General features: G+C 45.5%; 1 protein-coding gene and 1 non-coding gene across 2 annotated transcripts; both read right to left on the bottom strand.

The window, feature by feature from the left end:
• Positions 1 to 4,708: 4,708 nt before the first annotated feature.
• On the bottom strand, positions 4,709 to 18,019 carry RCN1 (reticulocalbin 1). Its single transcript, XM_003781210.3, has 6 exons — positions 17,607 to 18,019; positions 12,898 to 13,091; positions 11,627 to 11,805; positions 9,914 to 9,974; positions 6,521 to 6,720; positions 4,709 to 5,825 (listed from the first exon to the last, which is right to left on the bottom strand). Exons 1-6 carry the CDS (start codon positions 17,858 to 17,860, stop codon positions 5,718 to 5,720), a joined length of 996 nt encoding a protein of 331 aa, XP_003781258.1. The 5' UTR covers positions 17,861 to 18,019; the 3' UTR covers positions 4,709 to 5,717.
• A 4,728-nt stretch (positions 18,020 to 22,747) lies between these two features.
• LOC111724773 lies at positions 22,748 to 22,958 on the bottom strand. The gene has a single exon (XR_002772999.1). It is a non-coding gene; the product is annotated as a small nucleolar RNA U3 (small nucleolar RNA).
• Between the last annotated feature and the right edge of the window lie 4,679 nt (positions 22,959 to 27,637).

Genomic DNA, 27,637 nt, shown 5'->3' with positions numbered 1-27,637 from the left:
TTTAGATGAGAACATTGAGGCTTTAAAGAAGACAACTGGAGTCAAGAAAAGGGATTCTGATCCAGGATCTGTTTCCATTTCCAGGAAAACCACGGGCCTTAGTTTCCTAGTAATCTTTTCTACTTGGACTCATGAATGCTTTTTGAGTGTACAAAGACTCTTGATCTTCCTTGGAATTGAATTCTAAGTCCTTGCCACCTATAAACATCGTCAGGATGCCCTGACACAAATGGATATTACAGTGCAATGCTCACAATACAAACAAATGCCAATTGCCATTCCATTGCTATCAACATCATTTAATTTGGCCTAGCAATAGAATGGTTTTGAGAAATGCTTCATGCGATAATTCTAAAACTTGGACTTAACCAGCAGGCTGGTGTTTGCAGGCATTGATCCTTCTGACCCTTGGCACTCAATATGCTCACAAAGGGCAACAGGGAGCAATCCTTCTGTGTGTTATTTTCAGTCCTCCAGGGTCTTGCACGTGTTTTATCTTAACTCATTGGCCTAACTACTCTGAGAGTTGGGCAGGGATGATATCGAGTGGCTATGGGCACATGTGGAGGTGCCCTACAGAACCCCGACAGCTGCCATTGACAATTGGTCAAGGCCACAGACGGCTTTGCAAAAGCAAAAATTAAAACTCTGTTGCTAAAAACCACTGAGATATTCAGTATCTTTGGTACTGCAACAAAACGCAGCTTATCCTCTCACAAGTACCAACCTCCTAGGGCTGTTGTGAGGGTTCCATGAGAAATGTATGTAAGAACTTAGCACAGTGTCTGGTACACAGCTATTAGTATTTATCCTAGGACAGATGAAAAGCTTACATGCACGCACTATATAAACACTTTTAAGGTAGGAAAGTTGCAAGTCCTTATATTCATTTTCTTTGAGGTGCTTCTGTGCATTTTCTATTTTATATGAAATTACAGAGGTATTTAAAGCACATGGGGTGGTGGGGAGCCTTATACCTAAGGTTTGTATCCCTAGGCACCAACCCTGGGACTGACCAGAATTGAGAGTGGGGATGGCTTTGGAAATAGCCCCAAGTTCACGTAAACCCTCATGGGTTTAAGTACTTAGATGACACACCCTTTCCAGTGCTTGAATTTTTAATACCTCAACATGAGCCAAAGCACCAAACACCATGGCACTCCTTGGTTTTAGTGGGAAATTCTAACATCATTTTTAAGACCACAGAGAGAGCCAAATCTCAATCCCGTGTTGCTGGAGGAAGCTGAGATTTTATTAGAAAAGTGGCAAGGCCGGACGTGGTGGCTCATGCCTATAGTCCCAGCGCTGTGGGAGGCCGAGGCAGGTGGATCACCTGTGCTCAGAGGTTCGAGACCAGCCAAGACCCCCCTGAGCCAAATGAGCCAGAGTGAGACCCCATCTCTACAACAACAACAGGACGACGAGACAGCCGGACCTTGTGATCCCAGCTCCATGGGGGGCAAGAAAACACTACAGGAGGAAGAAGTAATAAAAAAAAAAAAATTAAAAAAAAAAACCTTCAAAGTAATACAGTTGAAATAAAAAAAAATTAAAAAAAAAAAAGAAAAGTGGCAAAATAAATTTAGAGAGACTTGGAAACAGAAAAATCCTATCAGCCATCCTACTTTATTCCACAAGACACTTTCAGCTGACCTGCTAACAAGTAGCCACATAGCTATAGCTTGCCGGGCAGGCGCTTCTCAGCAGACATGGCTCCGGCATTTGCTATCAAGGTAACAACTAGGGTAATCCAAACAGGGGAAGAAAACCTTCGGGTATGGCTGAGTTTCTAACTACATTTTTGTTACACTCGAATTCATTCAAAAACTTACAGTAAGAGACAAGAGGTACCAAATGTGTGTTCATGTTTTGCTCGGACAGACTTTGGCTCCTAGCAATTAATGCTTTTAGTCACATTAAGCATTAAATAATGCTTTGTGACACTACAGTATTTCCCATTACAGATCAATTTTGTAGCATTTGTTCATAATCAGACTTGAAATGTTACCTAGAAACAAAATATGTTTTCCTTGAAACAGTCAGACCTGATTAGAAATCTAAGGTTTTACAAATCACCATGTTAGCGGTTATATCCCCTAGCTAAGGTTTTCTTTCTTTAAATAGTGTTAAATTCAGCCCCAGAAGCTTTAGTCTCTTTGAGGGTTATTCTTATGTGCACTGACTTGAAAGGAAAAACTTAATGCTTCAAATATATCTAATGTCTTACTGTGCATAACTTAATAAATCAACCAGCATTCTCTTTGGGGGTGGGGGAATAATATTAGTACCTTTTTAAAAGTGTTGTGCTTATAATTAGGTTATACAATATTATTTTCTCATTTTCATTTTATTTATTTATTTTTTTAAGACAGAGCCTCAAGCTGTCGCCCTGGGTAGAGTGCTGTTGCATCACAGCTCACAGCAACCTCCAATTCCTGGGCTCAAGCAATTCTCCTGCCTCCGTCTCCTAAGTAGGTGGGACTATAGGCACCCACTACAATGCCTGGCCATTTTTTAGTTGCAGCTGTCATTGTTTTTTGGCAGGCCTGGGCTGGATTCTAACCCGCTGGCTCAGGTGTATGTGGCTGGCACCTTAGCTGCTTGAGCCACAGGTGCTAAGCCTTATTTTGAATTTTTTGTATTTTGAGACAGAGCCTCACTCTGTCACCCTGCGTAGAGTGCTGTGGTACCATAACTCCTAGCAAGCTCAAACTCTTGGGCTCAAGAGATCTGCTTGCCTCAGTGTCCCCAGTAGCTGGAACTAAAGGCCTCTGCCACGACGTCCAGCTACTTTTTCCATTTTTGGTAGACATGGGGTCTCATTCTTGCTCAGGCTGGTTTCCAGCTCCTGAGCTCAAGCAATCCACATGCCTGGACCTCCTGGAGTGCTAGGAGTATAGGCATGAGCCACCACATTTGGCCTTCTTTTCTTTTCCTTTTTTTTTTTGAGACAGTCTCGCTTTGTTGCCCTCAGTAGAGTGCCACGGTGCCATCGCTCACAGCAACCTCAAACTCTTGGACTCAAGCAATCCTTTTGCCTCAGCCTCCCAAGTAGCTGGAACTACAGGTGCCTGCCACAACACCGGGCAGTTTTTAGAGATGGGGTCTCTGCTTTAGCTCATGTTGGTCTCGATGAGCTCAGGCAATCCACCTGCCTTGGTATTTTCTCATTTTTTAAAAGACAACTTCTGTGTTTAAATAAAAAAGGTATTAGCTTATTTCAAGGTCAGAAGAGTTATTTCCATCTCCCAACCACATAATCATATGCTGTGGATGAAGCAAAAAAATGAGAAATTCAGAAACTTGGAGCAGTACAACTTAATGCTTAACAGAAGACTTTTAGAGTACTAACACCTGGAGCTGAGTTCTGGCTATTTGATCACTAGAGCCTTGGGCAAATTGTTCAGCTTCCTATACAGTAAATGTTGGCTCTTTGTCTATTTACAGAATTTTTCTCCCTTGAGGCTATTCCCTTCGATTAAAGCTATCAACCTCTCATTCATTCAGCAAATAATTACTGAGCATTTACTGTGTGCTAGACTCTACTGTTGCAGGCCCTGGGAAACAGCAGTAATTGAAACCAGACTGCTGCTCTCATGTAATTTATATTCTAACTTGGTCATGGGGTGGGAGGGCGATGTGAAGACAAGATAATGTAAAGTGATGCAGCAGGTTAGTTTGGGAACCACCACCCCACCCCACCCCTCAAAGGATATGTCTACCTTCTAACCCCTGGAACCGGTGAAGGTGACCTTATTTGGAAAAAGGATCTTTGCAGATCCTTAGTTAAGGATCTAAAGATGACATCATCATGGATCATGGTGGGTGGGGGGGCGCTAACTCCAACGACAGATGTCCCTGTAAGAAACACACTGAAGAGAGACATACAGAGAGGAGGAAAAGGCCTACGAAGACAGAGGCAGAGATGGTGCAGTGATGCAGCCACAAGCCAAGAAACTGTAAGGATTGTTCTCCCCATGAGCCTTCAGAGGGAGAGCAGTCCTGGCTCCTGACACTTTGAGTCCAGCCTCCAGCCTCCCCAGACTGTGAGAGTACATTCTTGTCATTGTAAACCCCCCACTTCATGGTAAATTTGAACAGAAGCTATAGGAAATGAAGGGAAATGCTAATGTGTACCAAGAAGAAAATAGAATGGGGACAAGAGAGAAGAACTCAAGCAGGGATTGCTTTAAATAGCAGACTGGAAGGCCTCATTGAGGAGGTACCAAGAGTTACCCAAAGATGTTCAGTGATGGGTATTCTGAATCTCGGGATAGCAAGTGCCACGGGCCCAAGCTGGGAATGACCGTATGTGTTTGAAGACTAGAAAGTCAGTGAGGTTAGAATATTGGAAGGTGGAGGTGTATAGGGGGAGTGGTAAGATGCTGCTGATGTAGCGGGTAGGACCAGAGTCTATCAGCTTACCCCCATAGGGGCCTGCAGGCCCAAGGAAGACGTTTTGTGGTTGAAACTTGTCGCAGAAAGATCTTACAGTTGAAATAACCTGCAAATTCCCTAACTACACAGAGAAGAAAGGAAGTCTATGTTATTTATTAAATTAGTAAATATAAGTGTAGTCTGAACATTGCATTTAAAAAATCAGAACCTTTATAATCTTATTCATGGAATCCAATCCCACTGTTTAATTCTACATGAATAATGATGTCACAAATAGTATCTGTGAAGTCAAACACCACAGGACACCACAGAAAATCCTCAGGAGTCTTTATTCCATTCACTTCCTACTTACAAGGTGAAATTTCAATCTGTAAAAAGTTGGTTTTTGCCAGTTCTGTCAGTGGCTCAGAAGATCGCCTTATCTCTGGACTGGATGGGACATGTTCCAGAATATTCCGCTACATTTGGCTTCCCTGGGATCCCACTACTTTATTCTAACCGGTGATCATCAAGGAAACAGATGGTATTTCTACTCACTATTTCAAAGATCAGACCTACCTCATTTGCATGTCAAGAAAATTTCCTCTCATGTATTTAAAGTATTTACCATTTTCCTAAAGTTGTTCAAATGTCTGACATTCAACTTTTCCCAACCTCTAAATTCCTTTTTCACATTATCTTTCTTGATTGCTGCTTCTTTTAAAAACAGAAAAAAAAAAAAAAAAAAAAAACACAAAGATGTGGATTTATAGTGCACATTAGCAGGTCCATACAGAAAAAACACATGGAAACAGTTCAAAGTATAAAGTCAAGAAGGAAGAATCTGAAATATCAGACTTGCTCAGAAACAAGCCTTGCTAGGATTATCCCACTTCTGCTTAATCAGAACTTTCTGTTGCCAACTATTTAGCAATAGCAAATATAAAAATCTGGTATTTAAAATACATGGTGGTCAGTGAATATACTGCCCCCCCCCCAACCCACCCTACTTCTCAAACAACAGAGCTTTTTCAAGTTTTATTCTCCTGGAGTTTAATGAGAAGAAGAAAAACTTAAAAAGTCATGTTGTAGCAATATGTTCCCAGAGAGAACTCCCATCTACCAAGATTTTAATGTGTTTTGAAAGAAATCGTACTGAAAAAATAGTGATGACCATTTCCCAGTAAATATCAAGTGAAAAACAATTTTTATACCCCCAGTCTGAGGCATAAACTTGCTTTTGGGGGGAATACAACTGCTGTAAATTAGACAACTGCTGTAACCACCCAAGACAATGAAAGAAATCCTATGACAGTCTGCCATGATGTGGGGAGTGTCTATCAAAGTTCATCATGATTTTTTGTGAGATCCTCCCCATAATTGGTAGCTTGGCTTCCAACAAACATGTTCCAGTTCTCCAATATCTCCTCCTTAGTTAGCTTCTCATCCTGCAGGAGAGAGGAAAGAACTGTCAGAGAAGCTCTGATAACTGTAATAACTCAGCAGGATGCTCATGTGATTTCATTCATGTGCAGCATTTTAAATACTGGTAATTCAGAAGCTGCTGGGTACCTTTTTCATCTGCCATTACTGCTCTGTAAATCTCCAAACAGGAGCAACCTCCTGCTATAAAAGCTGTGCTAACATACATCAGGTAAGACCCGAGTAATTCAGAATCTAGAACAGAATCCACGTATGTCTACAAGTAGTGATGGTATTTCCAAAATAGGCCCAAAAGAATTCCACTTCCCTTCTGTGGCTTAACTGCATAACCTGAGAATTTGGGACACATGTTTGATAAATATTTGGCGACTGAACAAATAGACAAATAAGCTCGTCCTAGGGAAATGCAGGTTTATACTTCTTAGATCCCTATCTCCCCACATCCAAGTTTTGGGTAATACCAGGAGGTGTGACTTATGTAAGTCTGTGGTGCACACCAGACTGTCCAGGAATGTCTGGGCCTAATGAGCTCACTGTGGGTTATCTTGGTATTGGCTCAAGTTTACAGGTTCCTATTGCAGGGTAAGAATAAAAAGTCGATGAAGAGATAGCCGATAGCATTGTGGCTAAGAAGCAAACAAAACCAATCTTATGTAAACTGTCTCCCTTTGATCAGTGATTGCAGAAGAATGTGAAATACCTTGTCTTTATCTGACTCGTACACCAGATGCCTGGCCTCAGCCTGGGCGTGGTCATAATCTTGAGGGAGGATCCAGTGGCGAATCTCATCTTTGTCCAACTTCCCGTCCTTGTTCAGATCCCGGAATTCATTAAATTGTTCTCGTTCTGACACGACCCAGTCTGGCTCAGGACCTCCGTCCTCGTGGGAAAACATATCCGCTAGAAGGGAAGGTCATTCACGGTTATGAAGACAAGTGAGAAGGTTAAGACCAGAAATCTTGACCTCCCAAGTTCGGAAAGGTGATGACCAATCAAGAGCCCTCAATCAAACAGCTGGTGGGCAGGTTCCTGTGACTGCCACATGGCAGGAGAGAAAAGACCTGAGCTAAAGAGCTAGAAGATAAATCCTGGCTTTTGACTGGGTTTAAGTTACTTAGTTCAGTGAGCCTTAAGTTTCCTTATCTGTAAAATGAAGATAAAACTTGAAAAATCAAGGCCAGTAGCAGTGGCTCACACCTGTAATCCTAACACTCTGGGAGGCCGAGGCGGGGGGAATTGCTTGAGCTCATGAGTTTGAGACCAGCCTGAGCCAATGTGTGACCCCCTGTCTCTACTAAAAATAGAAAAACTGAGGTAAGAGGACTGCTTGAGTCTGAGTTGGAGGTTGCTATGTGCTATGACGCCACAACACTCTACCCAGGGCAACAGCTTGAGACTTTGTCTCAAAAAAAAAAAAAAAAATTAAAAAATCATAGGGTTATGAAGATCAAATGGGCCATTTATGTAAAAGCCCTCTACAACCCAAACTGCACTATGGAAGGGAAAACTTATAACATGAGCACTTTCTGCTGTCCAGATACTTGATCAAGTGTTTTACCCATGTTTTCTCCTTTGATTTTCATACAAACAACTTCATGAAGCAGGTGCTGTTAATACTCCCATTTTACTGATGAGAACATTGGGGCAGAAGCTTACCTAGCAACCCACAGCTAGTCCAAGCTGGAGGCTGCACAGGAACGTGGGCACTCTGCTTTCAACCCACAGTCTTAACCACTGGGCTTTTTACTATTGTCCTTATTTCATTTCCAAAAGGCTTTCACATCTGTCATTTTAGTTCATCCTTACAAGTCTGTAAGATAGGTCACTATCCCCCTGCACAAAATGGCCAGGAGGGAAAAGAAGGAAATATTGCCGCGTTGTGTGTTTCAGCACTAGGTCTTCTTGGGAAAGAAACGTACTCAGCAGGCAGTTTCTCTCTAAGGGAGCAGAGCTTGGAGATGCCAAGTAGTGAAGGGGCAGGTAGGGAATGAAGGAAAAAGAGAGGCAAGACCCTTGGCTACAAGCTAGTCAAGGACAGCCCCACAGCTGACACATGCACACAGGTTTTTGACAAAGAGCTGTCCCATATATTAACTAATTCAAACTTCATCCAGTCCTGTGAAGATGGATGCCATCCATGCCCATTTTACAGATGAGGAAACTGAGGCAGAGAATGATTCCATGCCCCCCTACCCCCAACCGGGGTCACCTCCAGCTGGTCAGTGGAGAAGCCAGGGCCCCTAATTCCAGTGCTTTTCCTACTGCCACACCACCATCCATCTCCCGCTCATCCCCCCCTGGAGAGAAGGCTGCTCTGGAAATGAAATAACAAGTAGATACACTGGGTCTTTCTGGCTGCAAGTCACTCAGAATTTGATTTTTTTTTTTTTTTTTTGAGACAGAGCCTCAAGCTGTCCCCCTGGGTAGAGTGCTATGGCATCAAAGCAACCTCCAACTCCTGGGCTCCAGCGAGTCTCCTGCCTCAGCCTCCCAAGTAGCTGGGACCACAGGCGCCCGCCACAAGGCCTGGCTATTTTTTGGTTGCAGCCATTATTGTTTGGCGGGCGAGGGCTGGATTCAAACCTGCCACCTTAGGTGTACGTGGCTGGCACCTTAGCCACTTGAGCCACAATTGCCGAGCCTAGAATTTGATTTTTAAGTACAAGGCCTCGGCCTCCCTCTCTGCCTAGCATAAAGAATAGAATGCTTCTTTTAAGCAAAGCCACTCAATAGAGTTCTGCTCCTGACTTTGCACTTCAGTGCAGAGTTCAGGAGGGGCAGGCCCAGCATACACTTTCCTTTGAAAGCACTGCATTGTTTGTTTTAATCAGGCAGCCTTTGCTGTCAGCCTCATTTCATCCCTCCTGTCACAGGGAGATGTCTGTAGTCTTGAGTGCTCGGTTCGCCCATGCACCCAGCCAAAGGCAGGCTCTGCTGTGTACTCGGACGAGGGAGCTGTCAGCATCTGTTATTCTACAAAGGTAGTGCCACCAAGATCACTTTAATTACTATGGCGAGAGCTACTATCTGTTACCAACAGCAGACAGGGAACCAGGGTCAGTTCTCAGGATCAGATATAATTTCTAGTGATTAAAGAAAGTTGGTCTTCATTACTGAAGGCCCTTGATCTTATGTATGAGTTGGCAAAAGAATACAACCATAAAACCAGAGGCGGATGGGAACTCGGGCTCTGGTTTTACTTTAAAGGTAATTCACTGCCTCAGTTAAAGAAGTGTGCAAATATGATACACATTCCATCCCTCTTTTCATAGGTCAACACCCAAATCAAATGACTTTCCAGCTTTTACTTCACTGAGACTTGGGAAAAGAAGAGCTGTCCTGAGAGGGCTGCTGGGAGCTGGAGCCACATGCCATAGCAGCTGATAAGGATTGAATGGAAATTCCCTTGTCGCCCCATGCAGTCCCTTCTGCACCGGAAAGTGGAAGGACTACCAGGAAGGTCTCTAACCAGCAGTAGTGGGCTCCAACCCAAGTGTGTTAATGTGACTCAGTCAGCCAGTGCTCACAGATTCCGAAAAGACACTTCTTGCTGCGGCTTAAGGGATAACCTTCTGAACAAAATTCTAGGTATAGCATGCCCAACCAAAGGACAGAAAACTATAGGCATAAAATGGCTATATAATTGGGCAGTTGCACACTTTGTAAAAAGCATTTACGTCAGAAAAATGCCTCTCTGAAGAGAGCTGGGCACAGAAACAGGTCTGTTGGTCACAGCTGCGTCTATGCAGTAATTCTAGACCCTACTGACCCAAGTCTTCACGGCCTGCCCTGTCTTTCCTATAAATCCAAGGGATTGCCAGGAAAAGTAAAAGCAGGCAGTGTGACAAAGGGCACCTCTCAGAGCTCTGGCCAGGTTAGTGGTAGGTAGCCTTTTAAAATGAAGTCTAATGATGCTTCCCCGAGATTGCCACTAGGGCTGATGTGACAGATCAGGCTGGACGGCCCTCCCCCCCAGAAATGCACAGGAGTGACACTTACAAACTTGCAGCTGTTGTTAAAAGAGATGTCTGGGGAAAGTAGACACGTGGGTGGAGGAATGTGGCCCCGGTGGGACAGCTGAGCAAGCACTCACCAATATACTCATCCTGATCCACAAACCCATCCCCGTTCTTGTCAATGTCCTCCAGAGTTTCCTAGGAAGCAAAGTGGAAAACAGAAAGCAAGATGGCTGTGTGTTCTACGTAAGTCTGAGAATTCTACTGTCCTCCTTTGTCCAGCTTTTATGGCTGAATGCTCCGTAACTTCTGGCTCATCTCCTTACCTCCCGGGCATTAGATGCTTAGCTGTAAAAAACAGGCAGTTGTTTCTGTCTCTACTTCCCCAGCCCGCAATTTCAAGAGCAGAACATTCTCTTAAAAAGAAAATGTACATGTAACCCCAGAGGTGCTCTGATTCTATCAGGAAGCCCTGCCAGGCCAACTGGCTGCACCGTCCAGCCAAAATACCCCCTCGGGGAACTGCAAGGAACCCAGTGTGAGAACCACTAAATTAGATGATCACAAAAATAGACTCCAGTGCTGAACGGACCATCAACACTGAGTTGCTATCAGAGAAACGTGAATCAGTGGACAATTAAAAAAGAAAAGTATATCTGACTTTTCAACCTGTTGTATTTAGTGTTTTGGACTTAATGAGATTTTTTTGCTAGGATCAAATTAAATGAGTTTACTGTCCATTGGCGGAGTAACTCAAAGGCGTTCTGGGTCAAAAAAAAAAAAAAAAATAGCCAACCCAAGAGCAGAGAGCGTGATCCACTTGCGGATAATTCTCCACTTGTGCCAGCCTCTGACAAATCACTAAGTGAATGCTGGGTGGCAAAGAGAAAGTATTTGTGGCACCAGTGTCCAGTCTTTAGCATCATGCTGGTCATGAGGATGAAGCATGAGGCAAGAGAGGCAGCCATCCACCAAGGGAAATGCAACCATCCAGGGCTGATTATAAACAAAAGCTTTAGCACCCGTTCCCCAGCACTAAAGCAGGTGGAAATGGCTTGAGGCATCTGCATAGGAAACAAATGATGGTATTTATTTAACTGTCCTGGCAAATGAAGACATTTGGGACCCAACAGGACACTACTGAAAGCAACTACACTCTGAGGTCTTACAAGAACAGGCATCCCTCAGAGCCTGGAGTCTGATCCATTCTCCTCCAAAGACCCACCCATAGGAGTAGCATCCTTTCCAGCCATAACTTCCACCTTATATTTCCGTATAGTTTTAATAATCCAAAACTTTTAATAATCCTCCATTTCAGTCCTTTTCAAATTCCCTGAAAGCTGAAAAATAGGGCAGAGACTAGCTGGTTGCTCACTAAACCCACGTGCTCTTTCTAGACAACATCTAAACTACATTTACCAGCCCCTGATACTTAGGAGGGGCCAGAAGAACACAAAGGAGGGGGTGTCATTTCTTGACCAGAACAGTAAAGACACTGTATCTTCTCTTTTTCTTTGTTTGCCAGTGTGTTGCTGCCAGGACCTCTTGGCAGAACAGAGAGGTAGCTGGGTGCCCAACAGCACCCAGAGAGCTGCCAATAGATCCATCTGGCTAGAACAAGCTCTGACCTGTGTTAAATGGCTAAGACTAAGGGCTACTTGTTACAGCAGCTAGCCTGCCCTGATTAATTTACTGGGTAGAGAGGTATTCCAACATATTCGACTTCAGAATCCTTCTGTAATTCCCTTCAGGCTAAAAAACATTTTCTCTTTGGAAGAAGGAACAAGAATTGGGGATAGCTTTCTCCTCCCTGCCATCTTTTCCCAGTTCAGGACCTTCATTTATCTTACCAAAACCACAATTTCCTTCATATGCTCAAACTCCTCAGGGTTCAAAAAGGCAGTGAACTCCTCCCGTGTGGCTGTCAGGTCGCCATCGAGGTCCGCAGCCTTGAACCTTCTCTCATCACGTGGCAGCATCTTTTTAAAGGTGTGATGATCTGAAGAATCATGAAACTCGGCGGGATTTCCTGCAGGATGTCCCAGAAATGTTTAAGCCATGCTGCTGAGAAAGGGGTTTCCTTCCAGGTCACTCATCTTTCACACCTCAATGGCACACATGGAACAAAAAGGTCACGACCTGCTGAGTTCTTTAAAATGTCTTATTTCAGAAAGACTCTACCATCTGTCTCTTTAAACCACCCCATCATCTAGGCCCTGCTGGCTTATTAGGGGCTTTGTTGAGCCCACACTAATGCCATACTTCACTCAGCAGACTTCTGCTTTCATCCTATCACTCTTTGATCTAGAACACACAGCAGCTCCCTAGTACCCACAATGTCTTATCTAAGTGCTCTGCCTGGCTCCCCAGATCTTCCTGATTCTGGCCACCTGCGTCCATCTTTGGTTCCCCCCAGGCCTGCTTATTTGCCGTCCCTAACACTGGTGTCGCCATCTCTACAGCTGGCCAGGGTTCCAGAAATTTCCCACTGGACTCCACTGAAGTACGCCCAACACTTAGTCCAGAGCAAATTTTAGGTTGGGAACTCACTACTGTCCATCTGCAGGCTAGGGACACCATCCCTGTAGCAAAGAACTTAAAAGATGCCCACAAGCTATGTCCAATGTTTAAGAAAGGTTCACCATTGTGGTCCATTTACTTGAGAAACAGGGTGTTCTTACCCCAATTTATCTGCTCCTTGCTCTTCCCTCCTTCCCCAGGGGTCTCTCATCAAATATAAATCCACTCTTTGAGGTCCAGCTCCTTCCCAAGCACCCTCCCCAGGAAGCCTTCCCCAACTGCTCTGGCCTACTCAATCTCTGCTCTCCAAAAGTAGGCAGCATTTTGAAACTATACACAGATACAATGCCCCTCCTGCTTTCTTCTCTGTAGGGTAGCAACCTAAGGGATTTTTTTAAATAGTCTCTCACCCCTACCCCATCTATAACTTCACTCAAGAGTAAGTAACTCAGTATATTCTGAGTAAGCAGAGAGGATGTTATGCAAGCAGTTTCTACTTAGCAGGTTGTGACATCTCCGCAAAGGGAGGAGATACACAAGAGAGCAGAAAGTCTTCCGCAAGAAGCTTGTGACCTGGACCCTCTCCTGTGGCACCTCTTACCTAGGTAGTAACCATAGGTGGCCTGTTTGTATTCTTCCCAGGAAATTTTATCATCTTTGTCCCTGTCGTAATCCTTCCAGACTTTAGCGACATTATCGTAGATGTATCTTTTCTGCACCCGTTTGATCCAAGTTTTTAGCTCCTCAGTGGTGACAAAGCCATCCCCATCATTGTCAATTCGATCAACGATCTTCCTGTATCAAAAGAAAACACATAGGCTATTATAAGGCTTGGGTGACCTAGCCCAGCAAAAGATCAAACACTCGTACAATCTAAAATGCATAAACAACTAAAATAGAACAGTGATCCAATGCTGCTGGAAAGGATCTTATGGTTTATTCTTCCAAAGTTGATACGCTTTCCCCTCAAACCAGTGCCAATGGAGGATGCTGCTAACTGATCACGCCCCTCTGTCCCTCAGAACTCTTAGTACAGTGCTCTGGAGACGGCCACTACCAAATGATTCAAGCTGATCTGTAAGCTAAAGGCTATTAGTCTTCTCGATGCAATTCAACTTCCTCCTTTCAGGGTAATGGAAACTGAGGCCCAGAGAAATCAAAGTACTTTTTCAAGATCGCACAGCATCTTCTGGCTCGGGGACTAATGTAAAAAGTGGAAAATTCTATATAAGCCAAAGATGAGTGAAATCTTTGCTTAAAAAAAAAAAAAGTCTTGTCATCTTGGACGCAAAGACCTGAAACTTAAGGCAAGAGGAGACCAGAGCTTGTTGGACAAAGCACAAAGTGTCAGAGTTGAAAAAGCCTTGACATCATGGAATCTATTCAAGAAACTTGATTGGCTTAGCAGCTGTGGGGACCTAAACCTTATGCTGTCAGGGTGAAGACCCCTAAGGCACTGGTGTCACCATCTCTACAGCTGGCCAGGGTTCCAGAAGTTTTTCACTAGATTCCACTGAGGTACCCCAAACACTTAGTCCAGAGCAAACTTCAGGTTGGGAACTCACCACTGATCATCTGTAGGACGGATGGTCCCAGGCTAGGGACATCATCCCTGTAGAGAAGAACTTCAAAGACATCTACAAGCTACGTCCAAAAAAGTTTCACTGTGTGGTCCATTTATCTGAGATGAGGTCATACAGGTTAGTTATGGACTGATTTCTTTGTTTTGACTGGGATGTTATCAACTACAGTGGTTAAACTTTCTTATCAACAGAAGGTCTGACTGGCAGTTAATCTTTAATTAAAAGTGGGAAATGAATTCATTACTTCCTCATAGTACAGTTGGATAGTTTGATGGAGAAAATCTCCCCTAACATTTTTGGGGAGGGGGGTATAGGAGAAGGGGCAAAGTGAATAAACAAAGTCTCCACCTCCTACATGAACCTGGGGAGTCCAATCTCTTTCCTAAGAAGGAAGGAGTAAACAGCTCCCACAGCCTTAAACTATCCCTTCTTTTATGATCTTAACAGGTCTCAGTACTAAGACTAAACCTCAAGTATCATCAAGCTTCCCCCCAGAAAATCACAGCCAGATGCAAGAGAATTCTTTCAATGTTGTACTGTGTCCAGCCCACCTACTAGGTACGGGGCACTGCTCCAGTCCTAGGGATACAGTGGTGACATGCTACTGGGTTACCCAAAGCCAAGTGAGGAACAGAGTCCCAGGTCAACAAAGACCCAATGACAGCAGACTATACAACCCTCTTCTAATCTATGCCAAATAAACAACCAAGACATAGCTCAGCTTGACATATAGAAGAGGTTCAATAAATATTTGTTGAGAGAATAAATAAGATCTTAACCTCTCTCTTTAAAAATCTCAAGAGTGGCTCAGCACCATAGCACAGTGGTTTTGGCCAGCCATACACTGAGGATGGCAGGTTTGAACCTGGCCTGGGTCAGTCAAACAACAGTGACAACTGCAACAAAAAATAGCCGGGCATTGTGGGGGGTGCCCGTAGTCTGAGGGAGCCTGGGAGGCTGAGGCAGAGAATCGCTTAAGCCCAAGAGTTGGAGGTTGCTGTGAGCTATGACGCCATGGCACTCATATTGAGGGCGACACAGTGAGACTGTGTCTCAAAAAAATAAATAAATAAAAGTAAATAAAAAAAATAAAAATCTCAAGAGATACTGGGAAAGGCAGCTATGATATAGACAAAGCCCAACCCTTTAATCAGAATACCTAAATCCTCTCCCTGGTCCGGCATCCATTGTCTGTATGATCTTAGGCAAGCAACGGGCTTTAGTCTCCCTATCTGTAAACTGAACACCTACTTCACAAGGAATGTTGAAGAATAAAGAGAGGATCTGTGCCTTTCTTCATCTCAGCTAGTAATCTAGATGGCGGGGGTTGGGGGAGTCTCCTATGGCAACTCAGAGACACCACTCAATAAGGCTGCCCAACTCTGCTGCAGACAAGGAGCAGGCATAAAGGTGTCAAGAGAAACCAGACAGTGGGGTCTGTATGTGACATCACTCAAATCTTAAGTGCAGGGAAGTACATTTTTTTCCTAGACAGTGTGGTATGTTTGTGACTATATGTAGCCTATGGGCCCCCATTTTGCAACTGTCTGCTTTAGTTGTCTCTAGGGGCATTAGTCGCATTTTTAGAATCAATGGTCAGGTGGTGGTGACAAAGTTGCCCAGATCTAGCCATACTCATCCCTCAGCAGCCCAGACTTGGAGAGAGCTCTCAAAACAAATGCTGTGAATGGAGGGGCAGCTTCTCACACTCAGTTCCATCCCAAGCCAGACCTATAATTTCCAATACCTGCTGTGCCACCTCCGCTTCAGATTCACCTTAAAGGTGAACGGTGCATCCACTGAGTCATTCTATAAGCTCTGATCAGGTGACATCTCCAAACCCTAGCCCCCCTCTCTAACTTTAGGGACTCCTCCTCCCACATGTGCTCATGGTTATTTTGACACACCAACATCATACCAATTATGTATAGTCTCTGTGCCTCTCTCTTCCACATCTGATTTTAAGCACTTTGAGGCTTAGAACATGAGGTTTCATCTTTGTGCCTACCAGGTATCTGATGGGCCTAGTACAAGGTAGCCATTCAAATGTTTGTTGTATGAATAAATGAAGTCAAGGTATTGATACCAGGCCCAAACCCAGGCCACCTCCATCAGCACTTGTTCTCACCACTAGGGTACCTTGTCATGATGAAGTCATAGAAGTTGTAGGACCACAAACTATAGAGTTTCCTACTCCAAAATCCAAAACCTCTTCCCTGCCTCCTCTCCAGTGACGATGTGGCTGCCACTAAGGGCCCCAGAATAAATGAGTCCAAGTGCCTCAAAGCAATACAGTAGACTGAACTCATCAACGTCCCCACTGTTAAGTCATAAACAAGAAGAGAAAGTACAGGCGAGGCAAAGTGGCTCACGCCTGTAATCCCAGCACTCAGGGAGGCCCAGGCGGGAGGATCCCTCAGGAGTTTGAGACCAGTCTGAGCAAGAGTGCGACCCCTGTCTCTAATAAACATAGAAAAGTTAGCTGGGTATCGTAGCAGGCACATGTAGTCCCAGCTACTCAGGAAGCTGAGGCAAGAGGATCACTTGAACCTAGGAGTTTGAGGTTGCTATGAGCCAGGGCACTCCAGCCTGGGCAACAGTGAAATTCTTGTCTCTAACAAAAAAAAAAAAAAAAAGAGAGAGAGAGAGAGAGAGAAAGTACTCTGGAAGATAAAAGGTAATTGTTTAGAGGTGACTTTGAAGTTCAAAGATCTTTTTATCAGAACAGGCAGATGGTGTTCCTGCACTGTGAGTATAATTTATCCTCATCCTGGCCTTTGGCAGCCCTTGGGAGCACAGAAATGGCTGTGTTCTTAAGTAGCTGAACCTGAAAATCCCCCACCCGGAGGAACCAGGTTCCGGGAGCCCTGGCTGCTGATTCCTCTGGAAAGATTTCCAGATAACTCTGCACATTGTCCTGTGTCGCCTCCAGGAAGCCAGGAAGGGTGTACTGAGATGTACCAAAGTTTTGTTTCCCAGATTTGGTTCCTGACTCAACTGTCTTCAACAGTGAAATTCAAAATCCACCACCAACGCGCACCCTTCAGCTTTCTGCCCCCAACAAATCAGCTGTCAAAGAATTGTCCCTGCAGACACCTGCTGGAAACACAAATTAGGGGACCAGTTTCCATTTTCACCTCCCCCACCTCACATCCCAAGGGCCTTCCCATCTTAACAACCATATTTTTATATCCTTAGATTTACAGGGCGATTGGGCAAAAGGCAAGAACACTCCAGCAAAGGCCATGAATCAAGTCTCTTTCTCGCCTGCCCCTTCATCATTATCCAATTCTGTTCATCCTTGAACCTCCTCAGCAAGTATCTCAAACTGAGAATGAATGATAAGAGAGAAACTGCGAGAGTGGGTTAGAACTCAAGTTATGAAAAGGCCACTGTGGACAAACTCTTCTTTTCCACACTCTCTCCCCTCCCTACTGATGCAACCAAGGGGAGGGGGCGGGCCCTCGCCGTCCTGGCTCCCGCGGCCGCTGCCACGTTCTCGCCTCCTCGTGGGGAGCCACCCCGGCCGGGCGCGGCAGCACTCTCCACGCTGGTGGCCTCTGGACCCTCGGGCAAAGCGCCCCCGCGCCGAGCCGGCGGGTCCCACCCTCGGGTCCGCGCGCGCGCGATTTCGCTTTCACTTTGCCGCCGGCGTCCCGTGTGGCTCCCGCCCGGGTGGCCCCCAAGCACCTGCGCCGCCCCAGCGCGGCTCGGGCCGCAGCCTCACCCCAGCCTCTCCTTGCTCTCCTCTGGGGTGAGCTGATCGAAGGTCTTGGAGTCCTCCTTGCCCAGGAAGGCCTCGTGGTCGTACTGGAAGCTCTGGTTGTCCTCGGGCGGCCGCTCGCCCAGCTCCGAGTCCGGCCGCACCACGCGCTCCTTGCGCACGGTGGGCTTGGCCCGCAGCGTCCGCGGCGCCAGTGCCAGCGCCAGCAGCAACCCCAAGGCGAGTCCCAGGCGGCAGCCGCAGCCACCGCGCGCCATCGTCCCGAGGAGAGGACGGCCGGGAGGGAGGGAGGCCCCGAGAGGGCGGCGAGAGCGGCGGCGCGGGAACCGGGGCTTGGAGCGCGGCGGCGGCGGCCTGGAGCCGGCGCGGGGGAGGAGACGGCCGGCCCCTCCGACTGTGCCCGCCCCGTGCCCGAGCACAGGGGCGCGCCCCGGGCCTTGGGTTGGGGAGCTCCGGGCGGCCCCGCTCACGCGCCCATTGGCCACTGTGCTGCCGGGGAGGCTGGGCCGCCCGGCCACGTCGCCAGCGCGAGTGGTGGGCGCCGGGCTCGGGTTTCGCCTCGGCCCCTCCCCGCCATCTCGTCTCTAGGGGCGGGCCCAGGCGAACTGGGCTGGGGACTGGAGGGCTCAGAGGAAGACTGGGAAGAAGTTCTTTGTCAAGCAACAGATGTTCACGATAGAACTCCCTTTCTCTTCCTCTAGTTCCTGAGAACTGTTAAGGACGGGGGCGCCACCCCTTGTTAACCTCCAACTGAGAACCCGAACCTCGGCCCCGGACCCTGCCTTAAGATGCGCTCTTAAGCCCAATCCAGCCCCACTTGGCTAAATTTGAAATCTAGTCACAAACACAAGAGACTGGAGAGAAACTAGACCAGAGTGGGCCGGGTCCCCTAGAAACAGGAGCCACAAACTCAAATGTGGTTGACCCATCTAAAGGGAGCAGTCTTGTGCCTGCCGGCTGCCAGGAGGAATGCAGGCCCCTTTGCTGGCAGATAGTCATGTTTCCCAAAAGAAATCAGGATTTCAGATTTTTGTTTTCATTTCTAAATATTGGCAGCCTATCTTACAAAAGCACTCCGTGAATGAAATCTTATCTGTACATTAGATTGGTATTGCTGCCAGTAAAAATAGAGCAACTCTGTCCAACTGAACTTTCTACAGTGATGAAAATGTTCTGTATTTGGACTGCGCTGTAGGTAGTGGTATTGCACACTTGACATGTACCTTAGAGTAACTGAAGCATTGACATTTTAAACATGATTTAAATTGAAATAGCTACAGGCAGCTAGTGGCTACTATATTGGATGGGGCTAGTCTACAGCATCACTTGTTTCCCTGTCACAGCTTTGTGAAACTCATTGATGACTTTTTTCTAGAAAAATACACATACAGCTACTGATTGACCAAAGTGTCAGAAGGATTCATGATCCAAAGCCCCACCCATGAACCCCAAGTCAAGAATCCCTAGGAAACTGAAACTGTGGTTGAGAAGAGAAGCCCAGCTTTGCAGAACTGGATAACTGGACTCCTAGAAATTTCCTCCATCTTGCTCTGCCCCTGCCTCTGTCCCTGATATTCTAAAAAAAGTCTGGGCTGTGCTTCTTGCCCTTCAAATGAAGATGTCAGGACATTATCAGTAGCAGCACAGATGCAAATATTTTTCTTATGAAGATCTATGTTAATCAATTAATGCTGTTTGCCAAACACAGTCCCAGCACTGACTGGGTGCAGAGAGTACAATGGGAAGAAGATGGTCGTGGTCTCTGCAGAGCTATATGTGTTTATAAATGTTGGCATCTACACATATATATGTGTATGTGAACATATGAGGTTGGACAATTAAGTTCTGTAACTCATCTGTAACTTAAGAAGTGCTGCCTTCCTCATTGCTGAATGTAGCTACAGTCACCTTTGAAGTACTCCCCTAGGAAAGCTATGCACTGATGCCAGTGCCTAGTTCATCCTTTAAATCAATTTTGGAACTCTTTTTCTAGAATGACCATCAGAACAGTCATTGTATGAGGTTTGACAATTAAGTTCACTTGCCATCATGCACTTACATTGATAGCACTGTACAAACAACTGGGTAAGATTTCATAACCTTGATATATCAGTGTCTCGCAGCTGTGTTTGTGTTAACATGTGACAGTGTCTTGCTGAGTGGTGTTCATTGTTGTTGAGTGTTTTGGGGTGCCATACAATGACAGCTCTGATGGTTATTCCAGATAAAGAGTTCCAAAATTGCTTTGACGTGTGGATTAGGTACTGATGTTGGTGCAGTTTCTCAAGGGGAGTACCTTGAATAGTGATATATAGCTATAAGGTACATAGCAATTTTTCTAGGATGAGTCTGTGAACTCAGTTGTCAGACCTTGTATGTTTATTCAGTCTTTCAGTAAACTGAGCACCTGCTAAATGTCTGGGATGTGCTGGGTACTGGTTTACTGGGCATGCATAGATTGCAAATCAGCAGGACACATACTCAGAAAGGCCTTCAGTATTTTGGGGGTATATCAGAGGGACAGGACCCAGACTTGGGGCTCCATCAGGGATGACCTTCTAGAGGAAGGAACGTCTACACTTAAACTGAAGGAGAGGAGGATAAGCTAGGCAGGGGGTGTGGTTATAGGAGAGGAAGATAAGGTTCTGTGTGAGCTGACAGAGGACAGTGGAGTGTGAGGTAATTTCCTTGTGACCCTATACATCCCCATAGACTGGTGAGTCTTTGTAGCCTCACCCCACTTCAGCTGCACTGGAGAAGAAGCTCTATGTTTGAGGCCAAACATGTCCCCCACTGCCAATCTACAGAATTGAATTTCTAGCAATAAAGAAGCATTACTTTGGGCATGTAAGAGCTCCCTACTGAAATGCAAGTGTCCTGAGGTAGGCGGCTCAGTACCTTCTGTGCTCATCAGGCAAGCAGGATATGAACTGCTGAGTGAGGGAGGAGAAGGAGTGGGAGCAGGCACAGGGAGGAGAATGAAATCAGAGCTAGAAAAATAAAGGAGAAAGTTAGGAAGGGCGTGGGAAAGTAAGTGTGACAGTCTTTACTTGTTCATAACTTTTGTCATAGGCCTGCCTGGGTCCTTGGGATTGATCCAGACTCATAGGAATGAGGCTAGCATATCTTTTACCCTTGTAATAGCTGATTTTCTGCAAGACATAAGTGGTTTCCAGCAGATTGTTCCAGAGGTAGTCTTGGCTTCTGTGGGAATTACCAGAGAATTCTAGCACTTGCTGTGAATCCAGAAGAGTTTATATAATTTCCCCTGGGCATGCCTCCGCTTTCTTCCTTTATATTTATTTTTATCCCTCCACCCTCCCATAAGAGTTCAAGGAATCCTCCCAACCAAAGGATGAGGAAGGGTGATGATACAAAAGAGATATTCATGCATAATTGCTTTCTTTCATTTTTAAATTGCTTTGCATTTCTCCCTATGTGCCTATATGGAGAGACCCAAGTACATGGTCATCTCTCAGGTTCACCTCCATTCTTAATGAGGGAAAGGAACCAGAGCAAGAGAAGTAACACTTAGCAGAGGGCTGAACCAATGAAGAGGGAAAGCAAGTTTCAAATGAGTAAATTGATCAGTTTAGTGTATGCTGATCTGCTGAGTGTGGCTACAGGTAAATCATCAACTTCAACAAAAATCCCATCAGAAGTTACTAAAACAATAAGAAAACATCATCTCATGTAACAAGAAGCTGTAAGTTAGATATCAACTATAGCTTGGTTAGTTCAGGTAGCTTCAGGATAATGTCCAAGAACCAGAAGGAGGGAAAAAAGGAGTGTTTTCTTCCTTTACTAGGAAGAAAATTTTCCCATAAGTTCCCCTCACATTGCATGGCCAGAATTGTGTCACATGTCTGTGCAAGGTCCAAAGACAGGTAAGGAGAATCCCATGATTTATTCAGACTAATCATGACTCATCCTCTAGATGTGGTGTGGTGGGTTATGCCTGTAATCCTAGTTCTCTGGGAGGCAGAGGCAGAAGGATTCTTTGAGAGGAGGATTTCCAGACTAACCTGAGTAGACTCTCCTTCCTCTACTAAAAATAGAAAAAATTAGCAGGGCTTGGTGGTTGCTGGCCTGTAGTCCCAGTTACTAGGAAGGATCGCTTAAGCCTAGGAGTTGGAGGTTACTGTGAGCTAGCCTGACACGAAGGCCCTCTAGCCTGGACAACAGAGCAAGACTCTGAGAACAGAGAGACAGAGAAAGGATGACGGGCAGGCAGGAAAACAGGCAGAAAGGAAAAAAATAAGGGAGGGAGGGAGAAAGGAAGGAAGGAAAGAAAGAAAGAAAAAAAGAGAAGAGAAGAGAGGAGAAAAGGAAAAGAAAAGAAAGTCCTTTTATCCTTTGGAAGGATTAAGTTGTTCATATAGTTGTCCTGCCTTGGGGCATTGAATTTCTTATTCTAAATATACGAAATCTGACACCCTGTCAGTAGCAAATTAGAAAAAGTACTCTTTTGTTTGCCCAAGGGTTACAACTAAGCCCTGTAGGCAGGTAGATACTGGGAGCCTCCACTCTGCTCTCAGTAGAGTAGGCAGTAACCTTGTCCCCACCAGGATGGATCCCTAATGGGGGTTCCATCCACAGAGCCAGCCCCATCCACAGAGCTTCTTGGGTTTGCCAGTGGGATCAGATAAATGTCTTCTGCTACTACAATCTTAGTGAATCCAGGAAGAGGTGATGTTATCAAGCACCCAACACCCACAGCTTGCTGCTAGAAGCATGAGCACCTGACCATTCTCAACAAAAGGTGCTTGAAACACATTCTAGTGATCTAGTGATAAACCAAAAGATATTTTTAAAAAATGTTGTACCCTACAGGAGAGATATTTTTTCCCCCATGAAAAATTATATGTGATACATATTCCTACAGATAAACACAGATACACAAAAAGCGAACATCACCTCAAATCCTACCATGCAGAAATATCCCCTCTGAGCATCTTTCTGTATATTGGACGTGGTGCATTCATATGAAAATGTATACATGTATGTTGTATGAAAGTGGCATCATGTTACGTTGTTTTGCAACCTACTTCCCAGTCCTTCTGTAATTTATCAGTCTATTGTGAACATTTCTAATCATGTACATCTACATCAGCATTCGTGTTCTTTCTTTTCTTCCCTTTTTAACCGCTCAGACTGCATCCTCTTTGTGACACTCCAGGAAGAGAAGAGCCATCCTCACTGGCAAATGGCTGTTGCAGTGAAGCAACCCCTAGAGCTGGCTTCACACTCAGGAGAGAACATTGCATCTCCTCCTCATGGTGTTTGGTGCTCTGAGCTTTTGGAGAAACTTCTTTGGTGATGAACTATAGAGATGATCCCTAAATGGATACTCTTTACATCTTCTGTTTTGTTTTAAGATAGGGTCCTGTTCTGCCACCCAGGCTGGCCCATAGTGGCCTGACGAGAGATCACTGCAGCCTCGACCTCCTGGGCTCAAGTGATCCTCCCACCTCAGCCTCCCAAAGTGCTGTGATTTCCAGGCATGAGCCACCATACCTGGTTTACATCGGCACTCTTTTTTGTTTGTTTGTTTTTTGAGGTTTATGAGACAGTGTATGACACTGTTGCCCTAGGTAGAGGGCTGTGCTGTCAAAGCTCACAGCAAACTCAAACGCTTGGGCTTAAGCAATTGTCTTGCCTCAGCCTCCCAAGTAGCTGGGACTACAGGCACCTGCCACAATGCCTGGATATTTTGTTGTTGTTGTAGTTGTTTGGCAGCCCTGGGCTGGGTTTAAACCCACTAGCTCCAGTGTATGTGGCTGGCTCCTCAGCTGCTTGAGCTACAGGTCCTGAACCTATATCAGCACTCTTAATCTTTGAATGATATTGCATCATTGCTCACTTGTGGGAAGTTTAGACAGCAGTTGTTACCATATATGCACCGACATACTATAGTAGTTCTTAGTAATAAGCAACCGCAACTTACCCGTGGCATGTAAGAATAAACTGTTTACAAGGTACACAGCTTGTCAGGTCACTGCTGGGCTGGGCTTACTCATGACTGTGGTCAGCTGCTGAGTAACTGAGCAGGTATCTTCATTTTTACCCTGCTCACTCACATGCTTGGGATGGCTGGCTGTAAGCTGCTCTAGGATGGCCACCACCAGAACAAGGAGGGCAACAGGCTATTCTAGGTGATTAATCAATCCTTCAGGAGGCTAAGATGGGCTTGTCCTCATGGCTACTCAGCAGAACAGGCTAAGCAGAAGTGTGCAAGCACTTGTGCCAGGCTGTGCTGATATCACATTTGCTTGCATCCTGATAGCCAAAGCAAACCATGTGCGAAGTACAGAGAGTGGGATTTCCGTAAAGGGGCAAACGTTGTGGATACAGGGAAGGGTAGAGCATTGGGGGGAGGTATGTAATAAATTCTTGTACAGGTATCTTTGAGTGCTACTTGCTTATTCTGTGGTATAAATTCCTAGATGTAAAATTGCTAGGTCAAATGTATCTGCCTTTCTGAAGGCTCTGAAGATAAACTGCCAAATTGCTGTCTGGAAAGGTATGGCAATTGATAGTCTCACTAACAGTAAATAAGCAAGTCCATTTCTCTATAGTCAAGATATGAAGAAAAGCTCTGTGCAATCTTTGGACACTCTAGGGCAGTGAATGCCTTCCAGTGTCATGGCACCCTGGATCTTAGATGTGCCATGAAAAATTTTAAAGATCATTAATTAAATTATTTTAGAATGAAGGTCAAAGCACAGTAAGTATATTCTATTTTTTACTCTTTTTTTTAATCAACATAATTGAAGTGTGTCATGGAAGTTTAACAATAGGTTCAAGTGTGCCTGGAGATGAACAATGTTTTTTTTTTTTTTTTGAGACAGAGCCTCGAGCTGTCCCCCTGGGTAGAGTGCTGTGGCATCACAGCTCATGGCAGCCTCCAACTCCTAGGCTCAAGTGAGTCTCCTGCCTCGGCCTCCCAAGTAGCTGGGACACAGGCGCCTGCCACAACACCTGGCTATTTGCAGCCATCATTGTTGTTTGGCAGGCCTGGGCTGGATTCGAACCTGCCACCTTAGGTGTATGTGGCTGGCACCTTAGCCACTTGAGCCACAGGCGCCGAGCCGGAGATGAACAATGTCGAAAAACACTGCCCAAGGGGTTTGTGCTTGAGTTGCATGATCTGCCTCAAAGTTTCATAAACATAAATAAGGTTATCTTGGAAACTCCAAGAAAGATGCCCTAGTATGGTCCTTTGAAAATGCATGCTCCATTCTGTCCTAAAGAATTGGAAAGACTCCAGGGCAATGCCCAAAGGCAGGGAGAGTGACCATAAATCCTGGTTTGCAGGAAAATGTCTTTGTTTATCTGTTGTTCTGGCTTAATTATTAAAAGTCCTCTTGTTCCTTCACTCTCAGAAGTTTCTCATTTGGGGCTATAGGTTCTTTGACCCCTGGGTCAGCTTAACTTTAATCTCAAACTCCTTCATTCATGCAACTCATGATTTTTTTCATTTTCTTATGAATGTTTACTTTGTGTCAGATACTGTGCTAAACACTAAGAATACAGCAGTGGGCAAAATCAGACATGGTCCCTGCCCTCATGGTGCTTATAGTCTAACAGGGGAGAAATGCTAATACAATAATCTCACAAATCAGTATACAACCTCAGCAGTGGTGAATGCTTCAAGGAAGAGGTTCCTGTTAGGGAGGTAGTTAGAAATCTGGCTCTTCTGAGAAAGGAGGACAAGGGCAGGGCATCCAGACCCCCATCTTGGTGCCACCCACTTAATTTTGTCACACCTGGGGAGGAAGGAAGGCCTTACTAATCTACCATTCAGAATTTAGCATGTCAACCGCAAAAGGATATAGAAGACTGGCCTAGTGGCAAGCACAATAGGGTCTTGAAGGTGACCTAGAACAGCCTTAAGACTGATTATCATATCATTTGCATAAATCTACATTGTGGTCCACTCCCATGCACCATAGGCTCTCAGAGAAGCTCATGGGAGGTCTACATGGGCAGTAAGACTTTGGTTCCAAGGTGATCATTGAATCACAAAGTAGGCCTGGCCCAGGCAATATAAAAGAGAATCCCCCAGCCATATTCAAAGCCTTTTTTCTTGTGACAATGTGGGCCTGTTCATTGTCTATGGGGAACATATCTTGCCCTGTAAGCCTCGTGCTCTTACTCTGCAAACTTGCCTTTCTCAATAAACTCTGTTTCATGCTTTCCTTACTTTGGGGTGTCTGGTCATTTTTAGACCATGAGCACACCAAGAACCGAGGGCACAGATAGCCGCCCCAAACCCCAATATTTTAGGACCCAGGCAGCTGCCTTGGAACTCAACAGTCCTAGCACTAAGAGCATTTATGTAGTAAGGATCTTATGATCTTATGTGATAAGTATGATCTTATCCCAGAGACCAGGGTAGTATCCAAGAGGGAGTGAAGCTTCAACTGCTCAGCTGCCACTGAAAGTGAGAGGAACTAGAATATGTCACCCCCACATATGCCCCTGTCTTGGTCCATTTTTGTGTTGCTATAAAGGAATATATGAGGCTAAGTAGTTTAGAAAGGACAGTGGTTTATTAAGCTCACGGTTTGGCAGCCTGTACGAGAGACATGGCAGCAATACCTACCTGTGCCTGGCTGCAGGTTGTTCCACTTACGGGGAAGGAGGAGAGGTCGCGATGTGCACAGGGATCTCGTGGTGAGAGAGCAGAAGCCAGAGCCAGGGGGAAGGTTCCACGGTCTTCGTTAACAACCAGCACGGGAGGGAACTCTCCATAGGAAGTCAGAGAGCTAACTCATCACCAAGGACTGGCAAGAAGCCATTCTCCTGGGATCATCCCCATGACCCAAACCCCTCCCTCCAGGCCCCATCTCCAACATCCAGGGTCAAATTTCAAAATGAGCCACGCAGGGGCCAAAAAACCATCTCCACACCACAGCAGCCACTTTGACTTAAATATTTTTGAGTTAAAGGCAGTTAAGAAGCCACAAACAAAGGAAGAGCTCTTTCTAGCCTCCTTGCCTTTCTACTGAAAGACAGAATATAAATTCTCATTAACTGGGGACGGACAGCTCTTATCAGGCCAGATAGGACACCAGAGGAAGCCACAAACGGACCTTAGTCCACTAGCTTCACTAGCTTACTTGCATATATTTGCTTTCCCGTCATTTTCCAGCTCTGGAAGCCTAGAACTGCTTTCCTTTGTCTTGTCACTTGTCTTCATGTCTTGTTCTTTGCTGAAGATGCTGTTTAAGTGAGAGTTCTGAGCTGCTGCTTTGAGTCACCTTTTACTGAGGTTTCTTCAGCGTGCCCTGCAGTGTCCATGAACTTGTTTTCCTCTTGTTAATGTGTTTTTGTTACAGAGATCTGTCCTAGCTTTGAATTTATAAGGGTTGAAGACAAATTCTATTTCCTCGGGTCAGAAGGATTAGTTGGCTTTACTTCCCAGGGCAGAAAGAGCATGCGCAAAAGCTGTGCAGGAAGGAAGCAGATGCAGACAAGGCCCGAAGGAAGCCTAGTGCCTGCAGCGCAGAGTCAGGGGAGGGTGGAGCCAGGTCACAGGAGAGGGGCACTAGCCACGCCTCCCCAGCAGCCCCTACACCCTTCTTCCTTCCCAAGGGAATCCCCATGTTGTTCAGGAATCGAAGCTTCTCTTGACACAGCTTTGTGCCCCAGGGAACAGTAACTTCACTCCCGGTTTAAGAGAATAATCCCTCTCCCCATGTTTGGTTGGTTTATAAGCTTCTGGCAAATAAAAAGTGAAAGAAAACTTCCTAGGGGACTTGGGAAAAGCATTCCTTGCTCCCAAGAGCAAGTCACAGGAACAAGTTCGGCTGAGTGTTGTCTATCCTGGATGTGAAGACTGGAACTGCTGCTGCTCCATCATCTCTTGGGAGGGGGCTGACCCTGAGGCCGGCAGAGCAGAGGTAGGGAAAGAACGTTTGTCTTGATAAAGGTTGAGTTGCTGAATCAACCTGCCCCGAAGGCCGCCATCCTACCTCAGGACTTCCTGCTATACGGGATCTTAAAGTTCCTTATTGTTCAAGTAAGAT

The sequence above is a fragment of the Otolemur garnettii genome, unplaced genomic scaffold (assembly GCF_000181295.1).
Source record: "Otolemur garnettii isolate 467f Iridium unplaced genomic scaffold, OtoGar3 scaffold00001, whole genome shotgun sequence".
Lineage (NCBI taxonomy): Eukaryota > Metazoa > Chordata > Mammalia > Primates > Galagidae > Otolemur > Otolemur garnettii.
Note: the sequence above shows the minus strand (reverse complement) of the source record. Positions and strands in the feature narration are given on the sequence as shown.

Coding starts and splice junctions, on each gene's coding strand:
- RCN1 (XM_003781210.3), bottom strand. CDS start 17,860: ATGGCGCGCGGTGGCTGCGGCTGCCGCCTGGGACTCGCCTTGGGGTTG. Junction 9,975..11,626: donor TGAAGGAAATTGTGGTTTTG/GTAAGATAAATG, acceptor TTTGCTTCCTAG/GAAACTCTGGAGGACATTGA. Junction 6,721..9,913: donor GGATCAGGATGAGTATATTG/GTGAGTGCTTGC, acceptor CTTCCCTTCTAG/CGGATATGTTTTCCCACGAG.